This window comes from Chiloscyllium punctatum, chromosome 11 (assembly GCF_047496795.1).
Source record: "Chiloscyllium punctatum isolate Juve2018m chromosome 11, sChiPun1.3, whole genome shotgun sequence".
NCBI lineage: Eukaryota > Metazoa > Chordata > Chondrichthyes > Orectolobiformes > Hemiscylliidae > Chiloscyllium > Chiloscyllium punctatum.
Genome location: NC_092749.1, coordinates 63,295,517 through 63,308,579, shown reverse-complemented (window position 1 = coordinate 63,308,579; position 13,063 = coordinate 63,295,517). Strand labels below are relative to the sequence as shown.

The 13,063-nt window shown below is 36.6% G+C and overlaps 1 protein-coding gene across 9 annotated transcripts in view; it reads left to right on the top strand.

Annotated features, from left to right (window-relative positions):
- LOC140483049 (girdin-like) overlaps positions 1–12,750 on the top strand; it is a 376,157-nt gene extending 363,407 nt beyond the window's left edge. For 5 of the 9 annotated variants that reach the window (XM_072580953.1, XM_072580950.1, XM_072580954.1 and 2 more), the window contains one exon: positions 2,797–10,072. In XM_072580953.1, the coding sequence (XP_072437054.1) occupies positions 2,797–3,894 (1,098 nt within the window). In that variant the 3' untranslated portion in view covers positions 3,895–10,072. The other 4 variants (XM_072580958.1, XM_072580956.1, XM_072580957.1 and 1 more) reach the window with 3 other exon arrangements.
- The last annotated feature ends 313 nt before the right edge of the window (positions 12,751–13,063 follow it).

The following is a 13,063-nucleotide window of genomic DNA, read 5'->3' as shown; positions in this document are numbered from 1 at the left end:
AGGAGATCCAAGGAAGTTTCCATAAGTGGTTTACTTATAAAGCTATATATTGACTAACAGTTTAAATACATTGATTGTAGGCATGTATGTATCTGAATATTTGATCAGCTGTGAGTCAAATTAGTGGATGAGAGCTCATTTAGAATGGAGCCCCATTTTTAAGGTGCACAACAGATTATAGTCCAACACATTTATTTGGAGCCACTAGCTTTTAAAGCCCTGCTTCTTCATCAGGTGGTTGTGAAGCAGGATCATAAGACACAGAATTTATAGCAAAAGATTACAGTGTCATGCAGCTGAAATGACATGTTGAACAAACCTAGATTAAGTCTTTAATCTTTTAGAATGGGGCACCCTTTGTTGTCCAGTACTTCCCAGGAGCTATAAAACTGCACTGTATTCTTTGCAGCCTTCAACACATTATCGATGAGGATGAACACCTTGCCAAGACCTTATCTACGCTTCCACATCTCGCCTTTAAACAACCACCAAACCTTAAACAGATCATTGTTAGCAGCAAACTGCCTAGCCTTCAGAACAACATCATCCACAACACTACAACCCTGTCATGTCAATCACAGCAAGATGTTTCAGAGTGTCGACATAGATACCACCATTACACGTGGGGACCATGTACGTGGCAGGTACTCATGTGACTTGGCCAACATTGTCTATCTCATATGCTGCAGGCAAGGATGCTCCAAGGTCTGGTATATTGTCGAGACCAAGCAGACACTGCAACAACAGATGAATGGACACCGTGCAACAATCACCAGGCAGGGGTATTCCCTCCCATTCGGGGAACACTTCAGCGGTCAGGGACATTCTGCCTCTGACATACAGGTGACCATCCTCCAAGGTGGACTTCGGGACAGGCAATGACGCAAAGTGGCCGAGCAGAAGCTGATAGCCAAGTTCAGTACACATGAGGGTGGCCTCATCCGGGACCTTGGGTTCATGTCACTATAGGTGACCCACTGCACTATACTCTCTCCCTCTCTCTCTCACCCACACATGCACTCTCTCATAGGCTTGTTCCTTATCACACACAAGCAACACTCTCTCACATGCACTCACACTCACATGCACACATACTCTGTCTGTCTGTCTCTCTCTCTCTCTCTCTCCCCTGCATGCACATACACACACACACAAGGTTATGAGGTGAATTTATATTTGAAGATACATATTCTATTTTGCTCAAAAAATGCATAACCTGCAGGAAGTCAATCCATGTAATATTTTGTAAATTTCACTTTAGAAGTAGAACCAGTCTGATTCAAGATTGGGATACAGAAAGACTTTAATGCATTGTCTGAACTGAGGTGCCACCTTTTCTAATAAAACCTTAAGTAATCTTGAGAATCTTGTAAAAGAGGTTCTGGGATTTACATATTAAAGAACTGAAACTAGTAAATCTATTCTAAAAGATGAAAGACTTAGAGTCTTAGAGATGTACAGCATGGAAACAGACCCTTCAGTCCAACCCGTCCATGCTGACCTGATATCCCAACCCAATCTAGTCCCACCTGCCAGCACCCGGCCCATATTCCTCCAAACCCTTCCTATTCATATACCCATCGAAATGCCTCTTAACTGTTGTAATTGTACCAGCCTCCACCACTTCTTCTGTCAGCTCATTCCATACACGTACCACCCTCTGCGTGAAAAAGTTGCCCCTTAGGTCTCTTTTATATCTTTCCCCTCTCACCCTAAACCTATGGCCTCTAGTTCTGGACTCCCCGACCCCAGGGAAAATACTTTGTCTGTTTATCCTATCCATGCCCCTCATAATTTTGTAAACCTCTATAAAGTCACCCCTCAGCCTCCGACACTCCAGGGAAAACAGCCCCAGCCTGTTCAGCCTCTCCCTGTAGCTCAAATCTTCCAACCCTGGCAACATCCTTGTAAATCTTTTCTGAACCCTTTCAAGTTTCACAACATCTTTCCGATAGGAAGGAGACCAGAATTGCATACAATATTCCAACAGTGGCCTAACCAATATCCTGTACAGCCACAACATGACCTCCCAACTCCTGTACTCCATACTCTGACCAATAAAGGAAAGCATACCAAACGCCGCCTTCACTATCCTATCTACCTGCGACTCCACTTTCAAGGTGGTATGAACCTGCACTCCAAGGTCTCTTTGTTCAGCAACACTCCCTAGGACCTTACCACTAAATGTCTAAGTCCTGCTAAGATTTGCTTACCCAAAATGCAGCACCTCGTATTTATCTAAATTAAACTCCATCTGCCACTTCTCAGCCCATTGGCCCATCTGGTCCATATCCTATTGTAATCTGAGGTAACCCTTTTCGCTGTCCACTACACCTCCAATTTTGGTGTCATCTGCAAACTTACTAACTGTACCTCTTATGCTCGCATCCACTATAGGTTTGTTCGATATATCATTTCAGCTGCATGATACTATAATCTTTTGTTATACATTCTATGTCGTATGGTCTTGCTCCACAAACACCTGATGAAGGAGCAGCATTCTGAAAGCTAGTGCCTCCAAATAAACCTGTTGGACTATAATTTTGTACTGTGATTTTTAATTTTGTCCGCCCCAGTCCAAAACAGGCTCCTCCAAACCATTTATAAGGTTACATGAGAAAGGAAAGATGAAACTTCCAATATTCAAATTGAGAATCACAAATAACATTGATATTAGCTATGAAAAATGCTGCAGAGTGTAATATATTTTAGCTGAAAAGAGAGTTAAAATTGAGTGAGATAAAATTTATAAATATATTTAGCAATTTGTTTATTATTCATATTTCCTTTGCACAGGTACATTCTGAAGGCCAGGACAATCTTTTAGATGATGTTTTCACAAAAATCGCAGATTTTCCTGAACTGGGTGGAACTGAGAAATTGAATCAAAAAATAACCAACAATGGTGCGACTGTAAAATCACCTGGAGGAAGAGAGATTGCAGATTCTTTTATTGGCAAATTGCAAAAGTCAGAACAATACGTGTGGCCAATTCTTCGGAAATCAGACCATATCTGTGTTACCAGCACCACCATAGAACCAACCACTGTAAACCAAGGAAAGACTGTGTCTGTCAGCGAATTGCCAATTATGCCACAACGACCATCCCAAGCAGACTGCACCAGTTCTCCTGTTCTACCCCGTGCGAGTCATGTGATCTCTACAGCAGAGGGGTCGAATCGAAGAACAAGCATTCACGAATTCATGTCACGAGATAATAGAGCACCTGTGTCAGTAGATCCTTCTCCAGGCAAGGTGGTAACGAGCACTCGGACTTTACCCAGTGAGTACCAAGCTGATCATTACCACCGTCCCCCTTTTCCTCAACTTGTAGCTTGCCAGATTCAAGCAGCATCCAATTTGCAGAAATCTCAATCGATAAGTCCCTTTGTTTCTAGTCAGTCTCTAGATTTTGACTATAATCATACAAACATCAAGAGGGTTTTCTCAGGTGCTGCAACTGATGAAGAAGGGCAAACCATTTCAAAGTCTGCCTCATCCCTCGGTTTTGGTCTTGTATCTGGCTCTGTGGTCGCCAAACCTGACCCAGATGGAATGGGTTCCTTTACTAGCATTAATCTTTCCTCATCCAATTTATCCACTAATCCTTTTAGTAATATCAGCAGATTGCCATTAGCAAGGCCAACTGATATTGCTATGGTGTCGCCAATTAAAACAGACCAGTTGCCAGAGCCAGATCAGAGAATCATTATTTCAAAATCCACTGAACTATTTAAGTTTGAGAATCAGGATAATAGTGAGTTGAATTCCCCTCCTGTTAGTCATAATCACCCAACTGGTGAATGTACAGAAGAAAGCATGAATGTTTCCGTGTCTCCTTCAATAATGTCAGAAGACAAGCAGACTGTGTGGTATGAATATGGATGTGTCTAATGACTTTGCATTGCTTGTGCTGCAAAATGATTATCAATTTGCAGACTTCAAAATAGTAAAGGTCATAAAAGTAATAACAAGGGTATTAAATATCTTAAGAGCCAAATAGCAAAATGAATAACTTAACACTAGTAGGAAATAAGATGTTGGATAAACTCTTTTTCAAGTGTACAGAAATCAAATTAATCCATGAGCAACCATGTTTCAATGCCTTCCTTTGCTAATAAGTTAATCTACACAGGTTTCCTATCTGAAGTTGTCTACATTCATAACATTGGTGCTGAAATCTTAGCTTGATAAAACTAATCCTTATTTTCAGTGTTAACTTACCATGCATTGGTTTTGTTGGAAAACTTTTGATTGGATCCTTTTTATTTTTGACTGAATCTACTTTTGATTTAAGTATCACAATTTGTTTTAAAGGAAGTCCCTCTGACTTGTAAACACATCTTACATTCAGCATTTTCTAGTATATTTCTTTAATGTGTGAAAGCTGCTAAAATGCATTTAAATTGTACCTAGCAAGAAGTTGATGTCGTCCTACAGCCCTCTATCAAAAGGATCTTAAGTACTGCAAATAATTTTACGCAGCTATATATTTTTAAAGTATAAAATTTAAGTTGTGCCTAACCACTTGAACCATTTTGTAAAGTGCACTGGCTTTTTCTTCTTTTTGCATTATTAGTAGAAGTAATATGTAAATAGTTCATCTTTGACACTGTCATTTATCTTTCTGACTCAACAATATTGGGAAAAAAATAAATAGCAAGTAAATTAAAGCGCAACTAATGATTTCACAAATTCAAGAACCAATATGTCCATTGCATTTATGACTTATTAAATGGCAAGTACTTACTGTCACTGGATGTTTTTAAAAGGTGCAAAGCTCAGCCCAGTTCTTTTGAAAAAAGGATAGGCAGGTAGGGGGAGGAGTTGGAGAAAAAAAGAAGCCCTAATGGAAATATGGGACGGGAAAAATGGAATACAGACAGCTCTGTTTTAAAAACATAACTTTTACTTACATTTTACTTGAAATTTCATATTTGCCATCTCATTCAACAACTGTATATGTTGTACCTGCAACATTTCTTTACACCGATTTTACACAATATTAACTAAAACTAATGAAAACAAAAACCTGCAAGACTTAGCCTGCTTTTGTATGCTGGTCTAAATCATAACTAAGTTTCAGACGTTAAGATGCTAACACTTTAAAGTACAACATTATTGTCCATTTTATTTTTCCAGATATGAGAAAATGTATTTTTATTCCATAAAATCTTATCTTAAGAGAAAACACCATTGTTGGTCATTGAAATTTTAATTTGAAGCAGTGTTTAGCACTTATTAGTCTATCAAAACATGATGTTCTTACATTATACTGTTTTGTTTAAGAATTATTTTAATGAAGCTCATCTTTGATAGCTTAAATCAATGGTATATCTGTATCTTGGGATTCTTGCAAACTAAATTATTTGTAGGCCTAAAAGTATTTTCTCTGTTATGTTTTGACTCTGTTGTCACCATTAAGCAACTAATTGCACTCTGCTAGAAAAGTTAGAAACCAGAAATTGAAAAGTAGTGATGTGCATAATTAGATGGGTATTCAGTTCTTCTGTAGTTTAGTTTAGGAATAGAGAGGGAGCTGATGATGTAATTGGTTAGCACAATGTCCGTCTGCCACTCTCATTCAAATGTGAATGGTTCGCAATGACATGAAAGTCTGTATAACAAAGGTTCTATCTGAAATGGATTTGTAGTGTTACTTGTGGGTTTTCTATCTTGGCACAACTGCCAGTTCACTACAAATTGCATGGGACAGGCAATTTAAACGAGTCTAGAATAAGATGTTGAAAATGCATCTGGGTGATAAGGCAGCTTAAGGCAAATTTGGCTCATGTTTCATCATGTTGTACTTGATTAGGAAATGCATGATAATATTCAAGATGACCAGTAGCTATCCTAGTTTCAACATCACTTGTCTTGACCAACACATCAGTTTAAAAGGACAAATCAACCTACAATAAAAAAAATTCATGAAACAGCTTTAGTTATTTGCCAGGTTACTCACATTCTGGTTATATTATTTGAATTTCATTTTCGGTTGAAAGCAAACCTTTCACAAGTCATTGGCTACAACAGCTTCACTGAGCATTACAGCAATTCCATAATGTTTATAATCTGCTCTATTAAAAGAACATTGAAAGCGCAGTTACAGATACCAAACTCCTAGTAATAGCCTCATTCCTGAAGAAGGGCTTATGCCCGAAACGTCGATTCTCCTGTTCCTTGGATGCTGCCTGACCTGCTGAGCTTTTCCAGCAACACATTTTCAGCTCTTATCTCCAGCATCTGCAGTCCTCACTTTCTCCTCCTAGTAATAATTCAACTTGAAATTTCTGTAATTTGGACCTGTTACACTTGCAGTAAAGCATGCTAAATTGAATAAAGACGTCATAATATTAGAAGAAAGAGCAGTTAACAGTTAAAATGTATAAGACATTATGTGACCAGGGCTTGGATTGCAACATAGCATATAATCAAACTAAGTTTGGTATTAGACTATAAACTCAGGTGAATAAGAACCATAAGTAATTTCCTTTCCCTCCTTCTGTTGATGCATTAAGATAGACTTACCAAGTTAAATAAGAAATTGGCTATGCATCTTATTTAGTTTCAATGTTGATGCTAAAAGGATATTTAATTGTTACTAATACTGTGTTCTAATCACTAAAATGCTTACATTCCTGTCAATATAATAAATGAAAAATGTTAAAATAAAAGGTTTTAAAAGTTCCTTAAAAATCAGATATGCAGAGTTATACATTTTTGAGAAAGTTAGATTTATTTCTTAAGGATAATCATTTAGCATAGATAACGATGTTATCACATAAAAGGTAGTTCAAATTTTAAAACTTTTGAATATTGTCCATCTAAAAAAACTTAATTAATTTAGTAATCAAACAAATTACTTGGGTAACTAAAATATATGTTTGCTTGCTTCAATAAGAAACCAGTATAAAATATAAATGTCACATAGGGTTTTGTTAGCAAGTTAAACTCAGACTTTAGCTTTATTGAAATATTTCAATGGATACTAAGTGGGTTAAAAACAAATTAGAACAGTAAATTAGTTCCAAATATGTTGTTTCTCATATTTATTTTTTTAAAAAGTCAACTTCTTCCCCAATGTCAAATATTCCAGCATGTCCATAGAGTTGGTATTAATTCAACATGTGAAGATTCTGATAAAGGTTATTGTCCTACTCCAATTCTGTACATATTGTATTCATCAGAGGACTTCTAGATTTGGGTGGAACAGGCTTTAGAATGTCTTTTTATTTTTTCAGCAAGTTTAATACTAGAGTTACCCGATTTGTTATCACTTGTGTAGAGAAAAAAGTTAGCATTGAAGCTTTATATAATCTATGTATTTGTAATGTGAATTTAACTTAATTTTTTTTTAAAAACTTGCCTGTTTAAACATTTGCAAACGGCTGATGTAATGTTATCATGCATGTTTCACCCTGTGCATGGCTGGTTCTCTCCTTGCTGTGCATTTCTTCTGTATGAATTGGTAAACGACTGATCTTGCATCAGCATATTTTTGCAGATATAATACAAACTAACAATCAGGCATTCAAATATCGTGTTTTTTGCATGTTTTTGAAAGTATAATCAATGAATCACAAGTTAGAGATGTTCTGTTTGTATATTATGTTTTGTCTCTGTTTTATATCTTCCATTTTTCTTGTGCTTTGATATTCCATTCTATATCCATTCCATTCCATACACTTGGAAATGTATGGTAAAATAGGGCAAAGTCAACATGGTTTCAGCATGGTCATCAAGGGGAGGTCATGCCTGACAAACCTGCTAGAATTCTTTAAGAAAGTAACGAGCAGGCTAGACCAAGGAGAGCCAATGGATGTTATCCACCTGGACTTCAAGAAGGCCTTTGACAAGGTGCTGCACAGGAGGCTACTGAGTAAGATAAGGGCTCATGGTGTCATAGGCAAGGTGCTAGCATGGATAGAGGATTGGCAGAAAGCAGAGAGTGGGGATAAAAGAATCCTTCTCAGGATGGCAGTCGGTGACAAGTGGTGTTCTACAAGGCTCAGATTAACAATCGCAATGAAGGAACTGAAGGCATTCTGACTAAGTTTGCAGACAATACAAAGATAGGTAGAGGGACAGGTAGCATTGACGAGGTAGGGAGACTGCAGAAGGATTTGGACACATTAGGACACTGGGCAAAGAAGTGGCAGATGGAGTACAGTGTGAGAAAGTGTGAGGTCATGCACTTTGGTAGAAAGAATGGACTATTTTCTAAATGGGGATAAAATTCAGAAGTCTGAAGTGCAAAGAGATTTGGGAGTTCCAGTCCAGGACTCTCTCAAGGTAAACTTGCAGTTGAGTCAGTAATTAGGAAGGCAAATGCAATTATGGCATTTGTTTTGAGAAAATTTGAATATAAAAGCAGGGATGTACTTCTGAGACTCTATAAGATATGGTCAGACCACATTTGGAGTATTGTGCGCAGTTTTGGGTGCTATATCTCAGGAAAGATGTACTGACCCTGGAGAATATTCAGAGGAGGTTCACAAGATTGTTCCCAGGAATGAACAGCTTAACATATGAGGAAAGTCTGAGGACTATGGGTTTATACTCGATAAGAGTTTAGAAGGATGGGGTGGGGGGGTGGATCTAATTCAAACATAGAGAATACTGAATTGCCTAGACAGAGTAGATGTTGGGAAGATATTTGCATTGGTAGGAGAGACTAGAACCCAAGGGTGCAGCATTAGAGTAAAGGGAAGACCTTTTAGAACAGAGAGTCTTCAGCCAGAGAGTGGTGAATCTATGGAATTCATTGCCACAGAAGGCTGTGGAGGCCAGGTCATTGAGTATATTTAAGATTGAGATAGATAGGTTCTTGAGGATCAATGGTTACAGGGCGAAAGCAGGAGAATGGGGTTAAGAAACATATCAGCAATGATTGCAGACTCAGTGGGCTGAATGACCTAATTTCTGCTCCTATTTCTTACGGTCTTATGGTCATCCAGCAGGAGCACAGTTTTGCACGTAGCTGGCAAATATACAGCAGGTACAGCTACCACAAAATGTTGGACAGAGCATATTGAATTTTTCCCTTGAACATTAGCCAGGGTTTTAAAGATTTAGATTTGAACATAGGTAGCTGAAGGCAAAGAAGGTTGTTTGATTGAGCTTTGTTCACAAGCTGTATCAGTATTTTTAAAAATAGCTCATGGTGCATTTTAATATAAGTAATCAGTGTTGAAGGCCAATAAAATAAAGATGTTGAGTATAAAATACTCTCAGACCAGATATCTCAGTTGGAAACTTACTTGATAGTAAAAGCATTGGATGGAGGGCAGGGGGGTGACATCATAAAACACAGGTGGATTTGGTAAGAAACTGAAACAATTTTATTAAAAGTAGATGGATTGCATATCTTCACCATTTAAAAAGAAACACTTGAAATTGTTAATTTTGCTGTGGTGATGATAATAACAGATACCCACAGTAAATTCACCAATTACCTGTAATGCATTTATCTAATACAGAGCAATATTCAGACTGCTGAGTTCTTCTGCCATTGTTTTACGTTATATAATAGTTTCAACTTTAGGTGTCTCTGATAAGTATCAAAACGCTAAACATTGGGAAAACCAGACAAAATAAATTTAAGTGATAATAAAAAGTATGTTTAAAGGGCAATTTTATTTTGTAATTATCCTAAAATGCCTCACGTAAAAATAGGTTACCTGTGCCATGAATGTGTGTTTAAATAAAATCATTAATGTAATCAGGAAATTTTAATGACTCCTGTACTTTATAGCCCAATGACTTTAGAGTTAGTTGCAGCTAGAATTTTTTTACACAGCTTGATGATTTTGCACTAAAATTATGTCCACTTTGTCACTGATGACAGTATAAATCAAGCCTTTCTTCTGAGTAAAAGCCTGACCGTGACACTGAAACAAACCAGAATGAAAGTGCCATATGCCCCAGCATCAGTTTGAGCCCTAACACCTGAGAAGCCAAACTATTTTGCATTAGCATGTGCATTCACCCTAAGGCAAAAATATTAAAACACATAAACTATTGAAACACGTTTGGCAGGTAAATGATCCATTTAAAGTGCTTTGATTATTTTCTGCAGATGTGGGATCTGTGCAGGAACTCAGAAGTACACAAGGCAAAACTGAGGAGCAACAGAGCTCCTAGATGTAAATGTTCTTCATCTTGTGATTTGGGGTACAGTGGTGAGTTTCCTGCCCAGAGTGTAAATGGGAGGATCAGACCATTTACCTATTTACAAACTAACATTACCCTTATAGCAGTTTATTCCAGAAACATTCTGCTGTGGCTGGCTTAACAGATCTAAAAATGTGCTTGCTTATTCTTATAAATTGGCTTTGTATAATGCATTAGTATGCATTAAGCAATATTAACTGTTAATTTTTCATTCTGCATGCCTGGGCAGGGGCTTCCATATATTGCTTAATACAAAAGGCAATAAGTGTTTAAAGTTTATTTATTTTGTATACATGCAATCCACTGCTATGGCTTACTAATTTTAATCTTTTGTGATTTATTGCCTTTTCACATTTGTATTAAGGTTCTTTTGTAAAGTTCTCTCTATTTACTGGCAAATGCTACAAACCTTTTAAGTGTTTTCATGGGTAAATATATTCATCTAAATTACTACTCCATTCTAATTGCTAATAAGAGGGATACTGTATACTTGCAAGTGTCTCTGCCTTCCTTTGTTCCCATGTTGCACATTTCAAAAGAGTTTGGCCATGGAACTCTAGGAGAAGAAAACGTTTTTGTGGGAAAATTACATTGCAGTGATGTAGATTTTCATTTTCTCCATTGTGTTGTCACTGCTGGGTAAATTTTCCACAAAATATTTGCTTTCAAAAATATTTTTTTAAAATAAGGGACACTAATAGATATGGTATAGATATCTAAGCATGATTTTAGATCAACAAGTACTTAAGAGGAATATAGTTTCCCTTTTAAAAACATTCATAAGGCATAGTGGTAAAGAAAGGACCCGAATGCCAACTCTAATCTGTGCTGCCAACACATACATGGTTCTTTTCATTTTTACTTACCTGTATTCAGACGCAGTTAAGGCCACCTGTTCAAAGGATCAGACAAATTTATTTTAACAAGAAGACTCATTAAAGTGTGTCTACCCCAGCTGACTAACAAAAGCTGGTGGCAGCAGGGATCCTGTTCACAGAGGGCCCAGTTAAGTAATTTTTTTGTAAGTTTTGTTAGGTTCTTTGTGGATCAGAAGAACCAGGAGTGCTCATTTTGAACCCACAAGAATACCCAAGACCTCTTCCATCCCTCACTTATTAATCCTCCCCTCTTCCCCCAACCTGTACTTACTTTATAAAAGGACTAGTTTAAAGCTTCTTGACAGCTACTTTACACCTTACCAATTTTGGCATATTCCCAACACACTGCCTTCAGGAAAAGGTCAGGATTAGAGTATTTAAATAAGGCTCAGGAGCTAAAGCTGAGTATTTTGCTAGTCACTTCATTTCTTCCTCATTAAAGTAATTTCTCTTTTATTCATAAAATATTAAATTCTGCCTATGACATCTGGCATGCAATGATTAATCATCATCACTCGAGGAATGTTTGTCTTGTGCTGCCATTTCTATCATTTAAGTTTCTTTGTGCATGATGCATTTATGACATTTGGTACTGTTTCTTGTTTTTACTTGTTTCAAACGTTACCATTATTCTAAAGTAGTTTCTAAATTCTTTTTCATTTTCTTTCCTCTGATCTGCAAAACAGAAAGAAAAGTGTCCTTCAAACTGTCAATTTGAAACCTATAGTTCAGAAGCACCAAGACTGTCTCCATAAAGAAATATTACTAAAGCATTAAATGATGAAACCTATTCAGTGACCTCCTTTCATTAAGCATAATGAGACATGTACTGTTCCTTGAATCAAGGAGCACATTTGGACTCAAGTGTTGTTATGTAATACTTGCAGAGTAACGATTTTTGTGTAGTTCCACAGATTTCACCAGGGGTCATTAAAATCTTACAAGAAAATTTAATACAATTTAGATGCTATGAACAGTTTTATAAACTGTTTGTTCATCTAACTGAATTTAAACAAGTTACAGCATACTTTAGTTTGTTTTAATTTTTCATTAAAGCTTTAAAAACAAACTCTATGGTCGTTTTATACTGTGCAGACACAAGCAGTAGTGTTGTAGAACTGCACTGCATCCTGCATAAAATCACATAGCTTACGCTATTTTGCACTAACTATCTTTGGGGTTTTACATATTGCATGATGTATGCCATAGCATAATGATGTTAAATTAAGGTTTATAATACCGTAACACTTATATTTGGCTTGTAATCCAAGACTCAAGTATATAATGTAAATGCCTCTTCACAATAGAATTGAAACCTTGTATGTCTATATTGTTCTTGCTATGTATGTGCAAATTGGATTTTGTAACCGCCTCATTAAGTTAGCACAAAATGTGCAATATTTTTTGACTGCTGGCTAAGATTCCGTCATGTTGAATTTCTGACAATAACACCTGACACACTGCATATTCACTTAGAGTGTTAATTTTAGGAAGAGTGGATTTTTCTGTTTCATAGCTGTTTGATGTAGTTATGTTGTTTGTTTTATAATCCTAAAGCATTAGTAAAATTTTTTACTCCATTTAATTTTGTACACATTACTGCCAGGAAAATAACCATGTACAAATTGAATATATACGTACTGACTGAGTAGCGACTTACAGCAGTAATACATTCACAAGGATATTTGCAATCAAATTTGTTATTGTCATGTTTAGATTTTGTTTGAAAATGCAGATAATCTCATGTTTTTTGTGGATTGTAACTTTTGGTTAACAGACAGGAATTTTTCTCTTACATCTTGCAATCAGCTGACATTCAGAAGTATTTTGCGTATCTGTGCAGAGTCTAAATGCACTGATTTTAGTTATGAGTCCTTAGAGTTTAGTATTTTAATGAGTTATTTTTGTACAAAATATTCCCTTATAAGAGTACCATAAATGGTTTATCTTGTGCAAGATTTGAATTTAAAAGTATTTAAGATTGTTATTTTCACAGTTTTGTTTACATT